Raw genomic sequence first — 17,695 nt, 5'->3', positions numbered from 1 at the left:
GTCGGAATATACCGAGGAAAAGCTCTACTGATTCAGATTTTGACGATTTTGGGTTTCACTGGTTGAGTCGTTGAGATAAAAGTGGTACTTAGAATTATGATAGAACATTGATTTTAGGTATCAATTGAACGCCCACTAATATCTATATAATTATCAAATAAAAATTGAAAAAATCGCTTCCGGTCAGATAATACACCGGAAAAACTCTACTGATAAGAAGTTCCGACTACTTTGGATTTCACTGACTGAGGTATTATTTCATTTTCCTTAGTATATTCCGATCGGAAGTGATTATTTTTGTTTTTTTCTCGATAATTATATATTTATTAGTCGGCGTTGAATTAATCTCTAAATTCAATGTCCTAACATAATTATAAGTACTACTTTTACCTCAACCACTCAACCAGTGAAATCCAAAATCGTCAAAACGAATCAGTAGAGAGCTTTTCTTTGGTATTTACCGACCTGAAGTGATTTTTTTTCTCGATAATTATATAGGTGAATTCGTTGGCAAATAACACACTAAACGTCCCCCGGTTTCGGACCCCCCCCCGAACGAAATTTCTGGCTACGCTACTGAATGATAGGAATTGAACTGAAAGTGTCATTTTCCAATTAACTTGAGGATTAAGTTGTGTAATTTTGTTTTTTAAGGAGAGGCGCTTCCAACGTCGAAATGCAAATAAACGTTTTGACTAATGTTAGTCTAGAAGTAAGACGTGCATTCCCTTAAATTAGTCGAAATGGAGTGTTTATATATGAGACATGAGTTAATACTAATAATGATTGGTTATGGAGCTATGGACAAGTTACAGCACGGAGTAGCCTAATAGTTTCAGAGCGAGTGTGTGTTGTAGTCTCGTTCAAGCAGTTACAGTCACCAATGGGGAACTTATAAATTCTTTGACTGGTGCAAGTCCACGTGAAAACAAAATTTTAACCCCTCCTACACAGTTATACAAGTCCATCTCCATTACAAACTGTTGCAAATTGCATCTCTAAATACTGCGTAATATTTTAAACTAATTACATTTGTGACTTTTGCAAGTGAACATTTAGTAATCAATTGAGACCAGTCTTCTTAGGCCTTAGAGTTTTTGCATTGTATAATAAATACATGTTCTGATTTTAAATTTTTCTTAGTGTTTTCAACCAGATAACCAATGTGTCCACATTACCAGCACATTCTATAAATCGGACCGAAGAGTCCATTTATTATTAACCCTTATTATCACAACATAAATATTTTGTTTCGTGTAAATCCAAATGTGTTTATTGTTCCTAACATCTTTTGGAAGATATTTGTAGAATTTGGAAAAATTCCATTAGTAATCAAATTAGTTATTAAAAATAATAAAACAGGGTTTCCACATGTGCACCACTTCCTCTACAATGTCAGGCAACAAAAGTTTCGCTATGCTTGAGTGAAACATGCTAAAGTACTCGTATTTAACACCAATCATGTGCAAGGGAAATATTTCACAGAAGTTTACCTGCCACAAGTGTGTAAAAGGTTTTAGAGTCCAAATACTTATATTTCACTAGACATTAAATTAATCTTTTCAAGTGCTATTTTTTACAGATTATTTGGGATCGAGATAACCAAAACATGTAATTAGCCTACTTTTGTGTTATGTTATATTATAACACGTTTGAAACCGCAGTGAGTAATTTGTTGACAAAACTTGTTGCAAGCAGTAGAGAAATTACTGAAAACCCCCATTAAAATAAGTGTACTTTAATAATTACATTTTTACGGATTACCATGTTTTTGCCCGCATTGATAGAATTATTACATTAATAAGCTATAGTGAGCTGTATCACCACGGTACATGCGTTGTACATTTACTACTGCTCTCCGAGGCCAAGAAATGTAACAACACCCTCAGAGAAAATAGGCTCAGCGCCCAGGTGGATACTGAGTAAACTGTTGTTTGGCCTGTTCCCTATACAAAATTCAAAGAGGGTCTTTTTAGAGATATTCACCTGCAGTCTGTTTAGTTCCACCCAATTCAGAAGTGCATTTCCTGCTAAGAATGTATTGAGCTCTAAGCAATCTTTCCAAGGGCTGGAAAAAGTTAGGGATGTGTAATCCGCATAGAGGCACAGATTGGGCTCTGATAAAGGTCATTGATGAAAATAAAAAAAAGTACAGGGCCCAAAATTGAACCCTGTGGGACGCCCTTCCTGAACGTTTCTTGCTTGGAAAATGCACTACAGATGGTTTTGGACGAATCGACAGAACTCACCTTAACACACTGGGTTCTTCCCACTAGATAAGATTGAAATCAACGAAGAGCAATACTTCTAATTTCCCCAATTTAGGTTATCATCTGAAAGGATGATATCATCTGTTAATTGGAGACTATTTTAAAATAGGCCTACCCTTGTATGTTGTTATTCATAGATTGTACACACATTACTGATCCAACAATTAATTATAAGTGTTAACCACAACTTTGGTCATAAGTAATTAGTTACTGCCAAAAGTAAACGACTAGGCCTGCGGTATTAATGGCTATTAAGATTTTTGGCTCTAATGATATTAAAAAATGAAGGTAAAACGACATGTTTTAACATCAATGTAAAATAAATAAAGGAAGGGGTATTTACAATATTTCTCAAAGATCAGTACATTGCATTGTGATCGACAGTAACAACAGAGTAAATGACACCGTGAATAAAATAATATAGCAGTATAGGTCATATTTCTCCACTTTGGTATACTAAACTATTACAATGTTTAAAGTAAGAAAAATTTGGTTTCAGGCTGATGTGACTCAGGCATGGTGACTAATCTTGTAGTAAATTCATTAGAGTTGACAGTTACTTATCGCACTTCCAAGAAGTGTCTCCTGAGCTGAGGAGGTTTGTTTCCCGGGCTGGCCCAGGAGGCATTGTCCTCCCCGGACTCTGGCCAAAGGTCGTCCTGTTGTCTAAAGGCATCATCGACTTCCATAGTGTGAGGCCATCCACCGGAAACCCCCTTTCACCATTCCTTGATGGAATTATAGTTGTCCGGTGCCGACGTGGCAGCTTTGTCATCATCTGAAATAGAACAACGTTATTAGTTCGTTGGAACAGACAATGGTGTTTACTTTGTTGTAATTATATTAAAACATAAACTGATGAAAACTATTTAAATATATGTGGCTTCAAACTTAAAGAAAACAAAATATTCAACTAACGAAAAACGTTTTCTTAATGAGACAGATGATATACCATACACTACTCTATTAAGAGTCTTCTACTTGTGTTTTACAAAAAATCCTTACTAAAACGTATCCCAATTTTAACGATATGAATTCTTTTATCACCATTTTTTTGTACTTTGGCACTAAAAATTGATCAACGTGTTTATTACACGGTCTGGACATAAGTAAAGTGGTAAATTTTGTAAACGTTTAGGTATTCATCCTAGTTAATATTAAAATGAAATTTGTTGGAAATGTTTATAGTTAACAATTTAAACCCAGAGCCAATTTTTCATTGTATAAGCACAAAACCTCGATTTACTTGAATTCGGTAAAGAAAGTGCCCCTAAGAAAGAAGTCGATTGTCAGCCACGCTCGTTTTTGGGGAGGTCGAAAATGTGGTGGTGATTATAAAAAGGATAAAAATATGAAACTAAATATTTTAACAGATAATATTTTTCCTGTCTTAACACATTTCAAACCAACCGTCAGAAAAGTAAATAGCTTAAGTATAAAATTAGCTAACTACTGTATAAACAGACGTTTAAAGTGGCAATTTTCAGCTCAATTATGTAGTTTTCCGATCGTGATATGAAAGGCATTGTGGGTCAGACGGTAGTTTATATGGGCAGCAAGACAGGACTACGTATGATGCCTTCTCATTCCGATCTCAATCAAAACTCAAAACTTTAGCTGACGATCTATTTCTTTCTTAGACCAAATTTTTGTAGACTATAATGTCTACAATGAAATCCTATTTGATTCATTATTAAATGCAACAAGTTTATTTTTACTATATTATTTATTATGTAATTCTATGATGAAAATAGCCTACTAATTAGTAATAACATCTTTTTTATAGTGATGTAGCCTACAATATTAAAACTATGTAACTTGACTAATTAACTCTAAAAGCTTATTTTTGTTTATAAATTACTTGGATAATTTATAAACAAATTTCAATAAATGAAAGACTGTTGTACTGTTGCAATTTTGAAATGTTACAAAACAATTTAGTCATGTACACTCAATAATTTTTGGATAATCGGCTGATTGTATATTTTGAGATAATAGCGTGTTCGTGACATACGAAATTTTCTACAAGTCCCATCCCCAATTATTGGTTTGGAAAAGAATTTAATGAAATGATAATTACTTTTACATTTAAAAAGAATTATTGAGAATTAGGTACAATTCTCTGTAGAAGTTTTCTTCTTGACATGATAAAAGAATTACTCTAACAGGGTAATATTTTCTGCGATGTCGGCAATGACTGACTGGCGCGAATTATAAGCAATGCCGAGTATATGTTGAATTTATTTGAAAATGAAAAATAGATTATTGATATCTTTAGTTTCGCCTACTTATTTGCGATTATTATAGTTAGTTTTAAGACGCCAATTGTGAAATTTCCACCAGAAAATATTGGGAAGTAAGGACAAATTCGAGTAAAAACATTCTTCTAAAACAATGGATCTATCAAGGAAGTATTTCTGGTTTTAGTTAAGTTAACTGCATGGACACAGTGTATGCCTACATAGTTTTAAGTCAGTTTTAGATCGCTTTTAGTTTAAATTCCTGTTTGAACACTCTGGTACTGGCGAGGGCACTATGTACATTGTTTTGGTTTTAGTTTGTTATTTATTGATTTAGAGGCCTAGTAGAATCATGGACACTGTCGTAATGATAGACGGCAGTAATTTCATCACTATATTCATACTCCTCTGGGATAACTAATTTTTCGTAACTTAGTAGTCTACCGATATTGAAGCCATGTGTGAATGAGAAGGAGAATGTAATTTAATGTATGTATACGAGGAACGAATGAATTTTAGAATAACAAACTGCAAGATTTTTAGCTTTATTTATTGACGTTTGCAAATGCAATGTATAATTGTTTGAAAGCAATAAAAATATGATTGATTGATTGAGCTATTTCAATAAACTTTTTTGAGGTTGATTGGGTTTTCAGAACAATAAATTTAATAATGGGTGAAATCTTTTGTTAGAATGAAATTGAATTGTAGCAGCTCATTTAAAGTTTCTGAGGACTAAGGGTGAGCTTAGAGAACCCGGTGACAGCAGGCCATATTGACCTTGATTAAACCTGACTTAAAATGACACCTGAAGTACATATGACAGGATAAGACAACGTGGCCGACTGTAGGGTTTTAGTACAAAAAGGGAGAAGATTGATAATTTGTCAGATTTCTGAAAAAATATGGCTTTTTACCAGAAAAAAGAGGATTTCCGGTCTAAGCTGCCACGATGAGATGAATGCCAAATCGCTTTAAAATAGTTTGAAGAATTATTTTACAGGAAATTGTAGTTATTGATATGGGCAATGCCTTTTTTAAGTAGTACTGAACTTCTTCGAGGTGAAAAGAAGATATTCAAAATTAGGTTTAAGTAAAATAGAGACAATATTGTATCAAAGTATTAAAACTAGAGGTTTCCATCACAGTTCTGCTATACAAAGCCCCAAAAGATTTTTTTGATAACTTCAAAACAATGAAATTTGACATGAATTTTAAGGATTCTTCTCTTATCATTATATAATCCCATAGGCTTGATGTGATATAGAAGAGGAGGCGACTCTATATGACAACAGATTAAACTAAACGACGCTTTGCGACTTTTTGAGACTTATTCATGGTGGAAAAAATAACAAAGGAACCAGGATCTGCTTCACAGCAAGTTTACTATGTAAAGGAATGTCTCCGCTCGAGTATTATTGACAACATAATTACATTATTGATATGACAGAAAATGAGAAAGTAAATATGAAGAGGATTTTGATGTTTGTGACTCATATAGAGAGTTTATAGTCTATAGGCCTAAGTTACATAATTGTAAACGAAATATTTATCCATACTTTTCTCTTCATATTTACTGTATTTTGTTTTCTAATAATTTAACTCTTTTGTGTGACTTATGTACTTATTATTCTTCTTTAAAAATATTTTTATATTATGGCCTACTATAATTTTTAATAGATTTTATATTTATAATTTAAACAGCACAATCTGTTTGAATAAAATTTATTCAAATTTATATTTTATTTTTATTTTAAAAATTATATAATTTAATAAAACAATGTAAAAAGTTTAGATCCATTTCACCTACAATAATTTTATCCGAAATGATAGTTGTCTTTTTTATTTTATAAATGGTTCAGTATTTAAAGTATCTAAGTAGCTAGTAGTTTTTTTAGCTTATAATGCGGCAAAGTGTAATAGCATTACATGTTTTATTTTCATATGCTGTTATTACAGTTAGCCTATACTTCTTTAGTAGTTAGTAGACTATAAAGAATTATATTTATAAATTTATAATACTTTATATAGTATAATATATACTGCTGTAACAAAAACCTGTGATGGACACAAGTATGTGGCGATGTGGGGACAACGCTACGTTTCAGCACACGTATTCGTTTATTCCATTGGTCGCTGTCTAATCTCCGTTAATCGATTGAGCGGGCGGAGCCAAGTGCGAGGCTGGCTCCACCCCCTCAACACCCTCTTTTAGCCATCTCTGTTATTGCAAACAATTTATTTTTTAGCCCTAAAAATTGTGAATTGGTTAAGAGTTACAGATTTAGGTTATGTAAAACGATATATTTATCTTTGTTGCTGAAAAGTGAATCAATGGAAGTTGTTTGCATAAAATTTAAATAATTAAATTGAGAATTGTTTTAATTGTACCGTAGTGGAATGAAAGAAGACAAGCCTCTCAATTCTGAAAGCGATTAAATAAGTGAGAAGCTGCAATAAAAGTAACTGTTGTTGAAGGTACAAATAATGTGAGGGTCGCCGAGGTTGTCAAACGCACAAAGTCAAAGTCAAAGCGTTTATTTGTCAATTAAAAATATAATACATTGCATGACAAAGGTCAATATACATTTAATAAAAAGAACAACAATGTATCTTAATTACTTAATATTAATGGGACATAAAATAATCTCTAACAGAGTAATACTCTCTATCAATTAAAAAACACTTAAGTTTAGATCTGAATTTAGGTACTAATTCTTCGGATCTCAATTCCAACGGGAGATGGTTAAATAATTTAAACGAAGAGTAATACAACTGTCTTTCAAAATTGATGTACAGTGCTTTGGAGTTGGCAAACGGAAAGATTTTCTTAAGTTGTAATATTTAGATAGATCAGAGGTAAAAATATGCATGTTTTTCCTTAGAAAGGTTAAGGTCTCAAGGATGTATAGGCACGGGAATGTAAGTACTTTGTTGGTTCGGAAGTACCCCCTACATGATTGGTTTCTAGCTAGCCCCAACACAATCCTGAGAGTGTTGAAGCCGAAAAATGTATTGTGTCGTGGTATTTTCAGACCCCCAAATAGGCAGTCCGTAGATAAGGTGTGGGTAAATACATCCATAATATCCAGCCAAAAGAATATCTCTATTAGCAAAATGGGACAGTCGACGCAATACACAGATTCCGCTGCCCAATTTCCAACATACACTGTCAATATGAAGACAAGATTTCATGCTAGAATCTAAAGTCAAGCCCAGAAAATTTGTGTACTCTGACGATTCAATAACAGAATTCCCAATAATAATGGACGAACCACTATCACAGATCATAGGAGCTCTAATATGAAAATCAAGAAAATTTGTTTTTGCAGTGTTCACAGTAAGATGATTATCCTCCAGCCATTGAAGCAAACAACTACCCTGTACAAACGTATCACACTCCAGGTTTTCTCTAACTTCGTGCGACATATTGACAGATGTATCGTCCGCAAAGAGACACAAATTACCTATACCTACACTAGACGAGATGTCATTGACAAATAACAGAAATAGGATGGAGCCAAGGACAGAGCCGTGGGGCATGCCTGATTTTTACTGTTTCTACAAAGGATAATCGATAAAACAAGCAACCAGAATCGTTAACAAATGGAATTTCAACCACCTGGCTTCGGCCCAACAAAAATGAAGAGACCCAATCAAATGAGCTTCCCCTTATTCCAAGGTTGTAAAGTTTACACAATAAGAGCTTATGATTAACAACATCGAACGCTTTGTGAAGGTCCAAGAAAATGCCAAAGGTATGCTGACGCTTATCCAAAGCCACGGAAACACGATTAATGAAGTCAAACACGGCATCAAGTGTTGAGAAACCCTTTCTGAAGCCAAATTGTTAAAAGAAAATACATTGTTTTGGGACAAAAAAGATAATAAACGAATGAGGTACAACTTCTCTAAGACTTTGGAAAAAGTTGATAAGACAGATATTGGCCTGTAGTTTTCCATGTCATGCGGGCTTCCTTTTTTTAGTAATGGTTTACTACTGCTTGCTTTAGAATGCCACTTTCGAAGGTAGCGTTCACTGTGTGGGCCAAGGGCAAAGCCAATTGCTCAGCAACGTCTTTAAGAAGATTAGAAGAAATACCATCAGATCCTACGGAATGGGCAGGCTTTAAGGATGTAGCTGGAAGTAGCCTAAACGTTGAAGTTAGTATCATAGTTTCTGTACTTCTGCCTTTATCACTTTTTTTTTATTATGCCAAACTATTAGAATTCGTGTCCCTCATGTTTATTTTTTATTTATCTATCTCAACGGCAAACGCCAATTTTATACAGTAATAACAAAAATAATTATGGACAAGATGTACTGTACTAATGTTTACTTAGGAGCTAACAAGACAGAGAGCAAATAGTAACATACAACAAGGAGGCATGACCAGCTAACAACACAGGCAACAACTGTACAAGACTGGAAATTGTAAGGCTAGTACTAGGACTAGGACACTTTATAGCAATTGGACATAGAACATAGAGCCTAAGGAGAGCTATTAAAATAAGTAACAACAACAATTAATTAAATACTATGAAGAAAAAACAGTAAATAAACTATATCAAAAGGATTAACATCAGTAAAGAATCTAAGATAACAGTACGATAAACTAGAGTGGGATTGAGTCAACAGTGTATAGGGCTGCAGTTTTTATAATAACTAAGAAATAAACTATATATATATATATATATATATATATATATATATATATATATACTAACAACAATAGAAATACCAGGTAACAATAACAAGAATAGAGATTAAGTGAACAGTGAATAAAGCTACTATTTCAATTGATATAACTAACAGAAAGACTATAAATACCATAACAAATAAAAATACAATAAACAACAACGAAATGAACTTCAAACAGAAACTGAAGAGGAGGCACTAGCACTATAATGAGGGGGAGTCGACGGCCCCAGCATTAGGTAACGTCGCGTCGCACAGAGCAATCACTTTCCTTCTGAACGATGGTACAGTTCATGTTCGAGAGTTACTAGTTTCCCCTTCGAACTACTAGTGACCTTCGACATGTCTGTCCGGCACATGGAGTTTCGAGTTAAAGGTTAAAGACTAATAATTATCGATTAATATGTACCAAAAGACGATGTTTTACATGAATACCCACTTGAACAAGAATTAATTTCCACATCTATCGAAATATTACATCGACATGCTCCACATAAAATCGTGACACATACAATTCTAACGAGGGTGTGATACCGTATATATTTTCTAGCCCTGTGGAATATGATTGAAAACGTACTGATAAATTATATCCTAATTTGTACTATTTTCATTTCAAAGGTTTACACTTAGTATCCCTCAAGGACTTAAAAGTTACTTTATATTCAATTGAGATGGGCGAGCTGCTTCTTACATATAAGTTACAACTAGTGTCTTTAATAATTGTTGAGAGATCAGTAAAGTTGTCAACAACCAGTTAACCAGGTTTAGTCCAGTGAAACGCGTCCCAGTGGATTTCTAAATGCCGTAATTGTTTTTAATATAAAGATAACGAAATTACAGAGTTCGTCTTTAATTACGAAAAATATTTTAAAAACACTTTCACAGACAGATTAAGACCAATATGGACACTTTTTGATATGAACAATTTCTTACTTTAAGTAAGGACTGTGCTAATTGTATTTTACTACACTATTAAGAACACCTTGAATAAGTTATAGGGGTTTCAACTATTGATATCGGAACTTTTGAGTTTTTCTTTATTTTAAAGCCATCCCTCACGTCATGGGTTATGCCACAGTAAAGAGCAGAGGTAAACATCAATGATTTACCGGCGTGAAGAAATTTAGGCTATATAGAAGTTAGAAGTGAGTCTCTCCTTTCCTTCTGCATGTGATTTCTTGCAGATATTAGCGGTAAACGCGTAGTAGGTCCATGTTGTAAAACTGTCGGGCCATTCATACCTACTTCTTACGGGTGGACAATACGTCCATCTCTACTTGGGATCCACAGCCCGACTCACGGGATTCTTTTGACGAGGGATTGACAAGGAATTGTACTCACACTGCAGTACTTAAACAAGTGTTTCTAGCTCTAGAGTTAGGATGACAATGGAATGTATTGAATATATACTATATAAGAATATTCCACCTTTTTTACCATAATAGTTAATACACAATCCCACTCCATGCAATGTGTTAGTCGTCCAATTCTGAACTCATCGTCAAAACCATAATATAGTTTTGACCATTTTGAATACTGGTTATATTTATTACGAAATCAATGTTATAAATCCAAGTTTAAATTAAAAATTGTTCAGTAGACTACGTTTTTTTAAAATAGAAAGTTTGTCGCAGTACACCTGCAACAATCATTGATAGCTACTCTATCTATACTATTACATACAAAACTAATGATGTATGTCTGTGTGCTCCTCAATCGCGTAATAACTGCTGGACCGATTGTATTGACATTTTTCATGGACATTCTCAGGGTCCCTGGCCTATTCCTATTTCAAAAATCCTTCGGAGCTACGCCTCACTGGTCTTGAAAATTTCCTTTTTTGCTTTATCAGCAGATAGTAAATGTATTTTTCTAATAAAATATTCTTTGTAAATATGATATTGTGACAATACAATCAGACGTTTAATTAATTTAAGTAGCAATTTAAACTTAATTAAGTTTATAGTATTGAAAGCATAGAGTAAGCTTAAGTAACACTTCATATTTTGAACTTATCTGTAATCAATGATGAGAAGACACTTTATTAAATGGTACTTAAAAATAAGAATATTAGTAAATGTGTATTTTTAACTGTACGTTTGAGTAAATATTAAGTTTCCAATGCTTGATCATTAGTTTAATGCAAATATAAAGACGAGTTACCATCTAATTTTTGTAACACATTTCAAACATGTTATAAAACACATCTTAGATGTTTTTTGATAGAAACGGATCTTTGTAAATTCAACTATGGCACCAGAAATATCTTAGACATGACAAACTTCAAAAGCCATAGGTATTTATTTGCCAAAATAGGCTTCTCAGACGTGTATGTTTGATCGGGAAATCATTGCAAAATCAACTCCCATTTCAAAATGACATAGAGCCCCATTATTCATGACATCATGAGTTTGTGAAGTGAACAGCTAAGAACTTAAGTTCCTCCACGCTAGTCTAAAATACTTTAATTGTCACTGAAAATCGTTTATCATGAAATACTGAAGATAAATTTGAGTTATTTGAAGGTACTTATAAATACTGATTCACTCTGAAAGGCCTCAAAATACTGCTTTAAAAACAAAATGGTTAAAAATATTATAATATTTTTCAGTGATTATCACTTAACTCAGGAGTGTTTAGAATGGCGTTTGAAATAAATACGCCCATGGTGTCTCTGTCTTCTATAATACTTTATTTATTTTGATCGTTATTTCTTTTTATGACTTAGTACTTAGATTAGATCAGGATTACACTTATCAAAGCAAATTCGTGGACATCAATTTGCATATCAACTCAGAGAGGAGGTGTAAACAATAAAAGGTATAGAGATATTTATTTTTATCTGTGATTGACTAGGTCCCTGACCCTAAGGTGTTGAATTACAGTTTAACCTGAAATGGGGATATAAGAGTTGGTGCAGCATTATCATACATATTTCTAGCACTAAACATTAATAATATACAAAAAGGTTAACATAAATACGCAGTTTTAGGGATTCAAATATTTAACAAATTTCAGTTACTTGGCCCACTTTGACTTTGGGCAATATCCCACAGTACACATTTACAAAATTTGTATGAACTGCCATATCGTAAATTAAAAATATCCGACGGAAAAGTTTATTTAACTCGTAAGCCGAAAGTTATCTTTAATTTTAGACTAATATAGTGTTACTATAGAGTTAAAATTTAATTCGTAAATTCTAATTAATCATGGACTAGTGGATCAAACATAGGAATAGTGTTTCAACGTGTCGGCGTGGACTATCTGTCCTACCCTGCAGAAAGGTGATGTAAGCCATCCTCGGTGTGGACATACAGTCCTACAACTATATTTAATTTCAATAAGCATTGAATCACAAAAAGTACTTGTTCCGCCGGGACTCGAACCCGGATCTCTCACTTCCCGGGTGAATGTGCTTATTTATTTATATGCTTATTATATATATATATATATATATATATATATATATATATATATATATATATATATATGAAATTAAATGAAAAATGCCTTTATTAAAGAGGCGCAATTAGGGTTGTCAAGCTCTCTCTACTACTCAACTTCGTTATATATACACATACAAAAAATGAGAATACACACAACAACCAACACTGGGAATTCAGAAATATACATCAATGAATAATTTTGTTTTGGACAATTTAACAGCGTATCGTCTTATATATCATACTTCACTTCTGCGAATATTTACCTTTGTAAGATTTTCATACAATTTGATAATACGTTACTATATGTTGAAAACAATAGCCTTTGCATTTAGCCTAAATACCAGAAATAAGGAAGAAACTGATTTAATGGATTCTAGCTACTGTTATTACTATATAGCGAGTAAATATTTTACCTGGAAAGCTTTCGATCGATCGCGCAGCACCATTTATTATCGTATAAGATGATGAGGCGGCCGCCCTCCTGCCGGTCGGCACCCCACATATTCTCCTCTCCCTCTGGGGTCTAAAACCATTTCAAAACAAAATTCATAATTAATATCGCACAAAGTTTTAAGTTTTAATTTTCGCTCTTAAGTACAATAAATCGGTTAAGGTAACGCTTTTAAAATTTAAATAACATTATTCATGTTAGCATGTCAAGTTCTTGAACATTGCGTAGAAGACATTTTCTTGTTGTAGTGTATGTTATATTTGTTTTGAGTAGCAGAGTACAATTATCTAACAAAAGGGTTGTTTAGAATTTGAAATAAATGAGCAACATGTGGTGAATCCCAAAATTTTATTTAGGTCTAGAACATGCGAATTTTATAAAATTGATAAAAAAACACGATATTAAATAATACGAAAACATTATTCAAATGTTGCTTATATTTGAATGCCAAACATCTGAATGAATAGTTTTAATCTTAAATCGAGGCTACCTGTAACATGTGTCTGAATTAATTGCATATCTGTATTTTTTTGTTACTCATATCACAGTGACAGAAATGGTCAAAAATAACTCAGTGACTAAAGGATAACTAGAGGTTTCCGGCAGATGGCCTCAGATAGTGGATCCAGTGAATTATGACTTTAGCACAGATTAGCTCGACCTTTGTCCGAAGAACTGCTTTGTCTAGGGTGGACAATAAAACTGAATAAGCCTTGACCTGTTTGGAGGAAAAATACCACACGGCAGTTCTTTGACTTCATATCCGAGCAAATATAAACTTGTATGGATGTAAAACAATGTTATTCATCATTTCTGAAAAGTATTATTCGTGCAGTGTAGGCCTACTAATGTTTGTCATATCAACACATTGCAATAATATCATCTTGATGTTTGAAAACATTCGAAAATATTGTTCATCAACCAAGATGACTTATAGTTAATTCAATTTATAATTACCTATTTAATAACTGGCAGTTTCAAATTTAAAATTTAACACGTGCTGAGGTCATAAATGTAATGTAAGGAGGCGCTCTGAAAGCTCAAGCCTTTATCGAATTCAAAAACAAATATTAAAATTGATTTAAACGAGAACAAATTCATGAGGTCTTAAAGCTTAATAATTTCCCAAGAAAAGAGTCCCAACACACTTGTTTTTGGCTAAAACATTATTCCTATATATATATGACATTTTCTTATATAGGCCACTGTCTGAGATAATGTGTGTTTCCCTGTGTACAAAATCGGCCGCTCCAGCAGGAAAATTTGTTTGTTCGAATGTTCATTTGCTGAATACCATGTACCCTTCTATAGCCGAAGGAGAAATAACTGTTGTTCCTAAATATCCAGTAACCCATTGTGCACAAAGGCAATGCAAGAAATGACAACTCCCCCTTCCATTCCTATCACTGAGGGCCACTTCCTGGTTTAAAATGTAGAAATAGTTGTGTCTGCAGTGGTACTGCTTGAATACCTCTAGGTATTAGAAAGACAGTACGTGATTTTAGCTTCATGGTCAAATTCAATCAGCACCCCAGTGAAAAAGTAGAGGTATGTTATGATTTTTTATTATTTTTTATTCTTTCTCGTGATTAAATGTGTTATATGAATAATAAATCTTAATACAAAATAAACTTATCTTCCCAAATAATTTTTTTCCAAAAAACGGACACAAACAGCAATTTACTGCAACATGTAAATCAGGCGATGAAACTTCATTTTTAATTAGATAGCAAAAAATCTGACAATCAATTATTAGTCTATTATTTGGCGACTTAAGGCTACACAGTATATTTCTATGGTACAATAATTAATATTTATAGCCTACAGATGATATCCTAACTTTTTATTTCTATACATTTTCTTTACGTTTATTTCTGCTTGAAATATAGAAGTATATCTAACGTTGTGAATTCCAAAGTTTAAATTCCAAGTGGCCGCGAAATAGCTGAGAGAGCCGGAAAATTTATATGTGTGAGTGCGTCTACATAAGATTGCGGTTTCCCGTTTAAGCTTACATTTATTTTCAGTGTGCTTCTTGTTTGTTAGCTTATTCAAGTAAGTTACAGTAACTTAAGTTGTATGTTGTTTACATCAATGTAACCATGTGTTACAGCTAGTAATAAATGCGTACACCAAGCATATTATTTATGTTACTTCGCAACAATATACTCAATATTATTCAAATAATGCTCTGATGACATGGGAGTTTTTTTTCGTATACCGATTTTTATATCATTAGAGGGTGTCTTGCCGTTTATAGGTGAAATTGAGGAATTTTCTGTTATGGCACAGTGTGACTTTTTGGGGAAACAGTTTTTAATATAAGAGCACTTCTTATTGCGCGTACAAACAAAGAAACAGTAGCGGAGTTTAGACATTTTGTAAATTGAATTTTAAAGAAACAACTCCAAATTAATTGTTAGACTACAAATATTTATATGCAAGACAGCAATTGCATGAACACGAAAGTTTGTTATCTCTTTACAATTATCGCAATTAACCTAAAATAACATTAAATAAAATATTATTTATTTGGCATATGCATTTATTAAATGCATATAATGTTGACAGTAATAAACAATATATTTATATGCTTAGAAAGGTTTTTAGAAAATATGTCAAACATTTTTGGCAAAAGGCCATCTTATAGGCTCGACCTTTCTTGTTAAATATGTAGTTTATATTCTACATTTTCCTTTTAACATGTAAATAATTATACAGTTTTAAAGTTGTATATAACCTGTCAGAAGGATTACTTTTATATCTACCCACTGTTAAAATTTTATTTTTTTTGCTTTTCGGTATTAAAAACACATGCAGCTAAACATTATCATGCCAATTAACTCGGTGTTGTATTAATTATAGGATCTTTTCAGATAAGAATTTATGTTTTAAATACCACCATAAAAAATGAATCATAAATAAACAACTGAAATCAAAATGTGAAAGAAAGAGATATTATGCCTTTACGTAATTGAAAAATAAAAATATTATAATTTATTCAATTAACAAAAAAAATTTAAATACGTCTGATTCCTGAAATAGAGTACAAGGTTGTTGAAAGTTAATAAAAACTTTAATCTTCTTGTCTTAGTATGTGGACGGAACATGGGTTCATTGTTTAAAGTTTATTACTGAGGGATAATCCTTGAAACGCAGTATTTATTTATGTAGCATTAATGATGGAGAATACCAGAAAACTGGTTATCCTTTGTAAAACTGGTGTTAAACACTCTGGTTGCTCTATTGGAACAGTAATGCATTAGTCTTAATACATAAAATAACTGGAAAATATTGCAACTGAGGGGTGCTAATTCAGCGCTTTGATAGTGCCCATGCTCTGAATATGTCCCCCCAGGACGTTAAGTCAGAGCCCAGGGGATACTAAGGCAGCGCTCCCCTTCAAACGACAAAGGTCATCGTTTATCAGAGGTCGTGAAATAGACATACCCAAAATATGTTACCCACATTTTTTCTTAAATATCGTTGGTTCTTCGTTAGTTTGATCTCATGAAAAGTTCATTAGTTCAGTATTTTACTCGTAATTTAATTTAAGGCTCCGATTGAATGGGTAGGTCGACTTCACAGTATAAAATGTAGCATATCCACAGAAAGATATGATAATTACATTTTTGCTATAGATATCGCTGATGCCAATATCATAACAAAATATTATATCGGCAATATTAACACTTTTACAGCAACCCCCTCCCGCTTCCCTTTAGCATTTAACGGGCTTATTACCATTTATTCAACGTGTAAGCCAACTTCGCACCATGAAAAGTACCTAGATTACCCGCAATAGATAAAAATAATTAAATACAAATAGTTTATGCAAAACTGATATTGTTTGTGACTGTCTGTTGCCAATAAACTATCACCAATAAAAAAATATGACAAATTTAATTTAGAGTGCATTAAGCAACTTCATAGCAAAAAATGTATCTTACCTATATTAAGTGTAATTATAAATATGTTTTCGGCATATATAAATATATATCATTAGCTTCTTCTTAGTTCCTATTAATTTATATGAAAAGTCACTTAATGAAGAGCGGCACCCGTTAACTAAAATACGACAAAAACTAGTAGGATAATTTCTTTAGGACTGTTCAGTTATTTTTGACGTTTGTTTGCCATTATTGTGTGATATATATATATATAAAACAACTTGTAATATATCCAAGGAAGATACATCAATTTACTAATTCATTTAGAGCCAAAATCAGTGCAAGGCAATGGTGACAAAGATTCGCAATTGGTGGCGGAAATAATTCAAATTTCAACAATTCATAATTTTACTAGTCTAATAATTATCTCTTTTCCAGAAAGAGAAGGGTTGGCAAACTCGGAAGTAGCCGCCTCACATAAAGAACCACGTTTATCCATACCTGAAACTTTGTAACATTGGGATTTCCAGAATTGTCAATATATGGTTTGAAAGCATATTATCGCCAGAGCGTCGGATGTGTTTTATTGAGGTTGAGAGGCATTACGAGCCACTGAGCACGTTAACCAAAAGGAATGTTGCTGCTTGCTGTTTCCAGCTAGGGATGCTACTTCTAAGAAATTTGTGTTAGTCCCTT

General features: G+C 32.9%; 1 protein-coding gene across 2 annotated transcripts in view; it reads right to left on the bottom strand.

Moving 5' to 3' along the window:
* LOC124359816 overlaps positions 1-17,695 on the bottom strand; it is a 54,297-nt gene that overhangs the window by 19,012 nt on the left and 17,590 nt on the right. For both annotated transcript variants that reach the window (XM_046812868.1, XM_046812871.1), the window contains 2 exons: positions 13,072-13,181; positions 2,831-3,048 (listed from right to left, as the gene is read on the bottom strand). Coding sequence is in view for 1 of the 2 variants with exons in the window: in XM_046812871.1 (XP_046668827.1) it covers positions 2,990-3,048; positions 13,072-13,181 (169 nt within the window). In the remaining variant the exon portion in view is untranslated. Of the gene's footprint in view, positions 1-2,830; positions 3,049-13,071; positions 13,182-17,695 lie in introns of those variants that run through there.

The sequence above is a fragment of the Homalodisca vitripennis genome, chromosome 4, assembly GCF_021130785.1.
Source record: "Homalodisca vitripennis isolate AUS2020 chromosome 4, UT_GWSS_2.1, whole genome shotgun sequence".
NCBI lineage: Eukaryota > Metazoa > Arthropoda > Insecta > Hemiptera > Cicadellidae > Homalodisca > Homalodisca vitripennis.
Note: the sequence above shows the minus strand (reverse complement) of the source record. Positions and strands in the feature narration are given on the sequence as shown.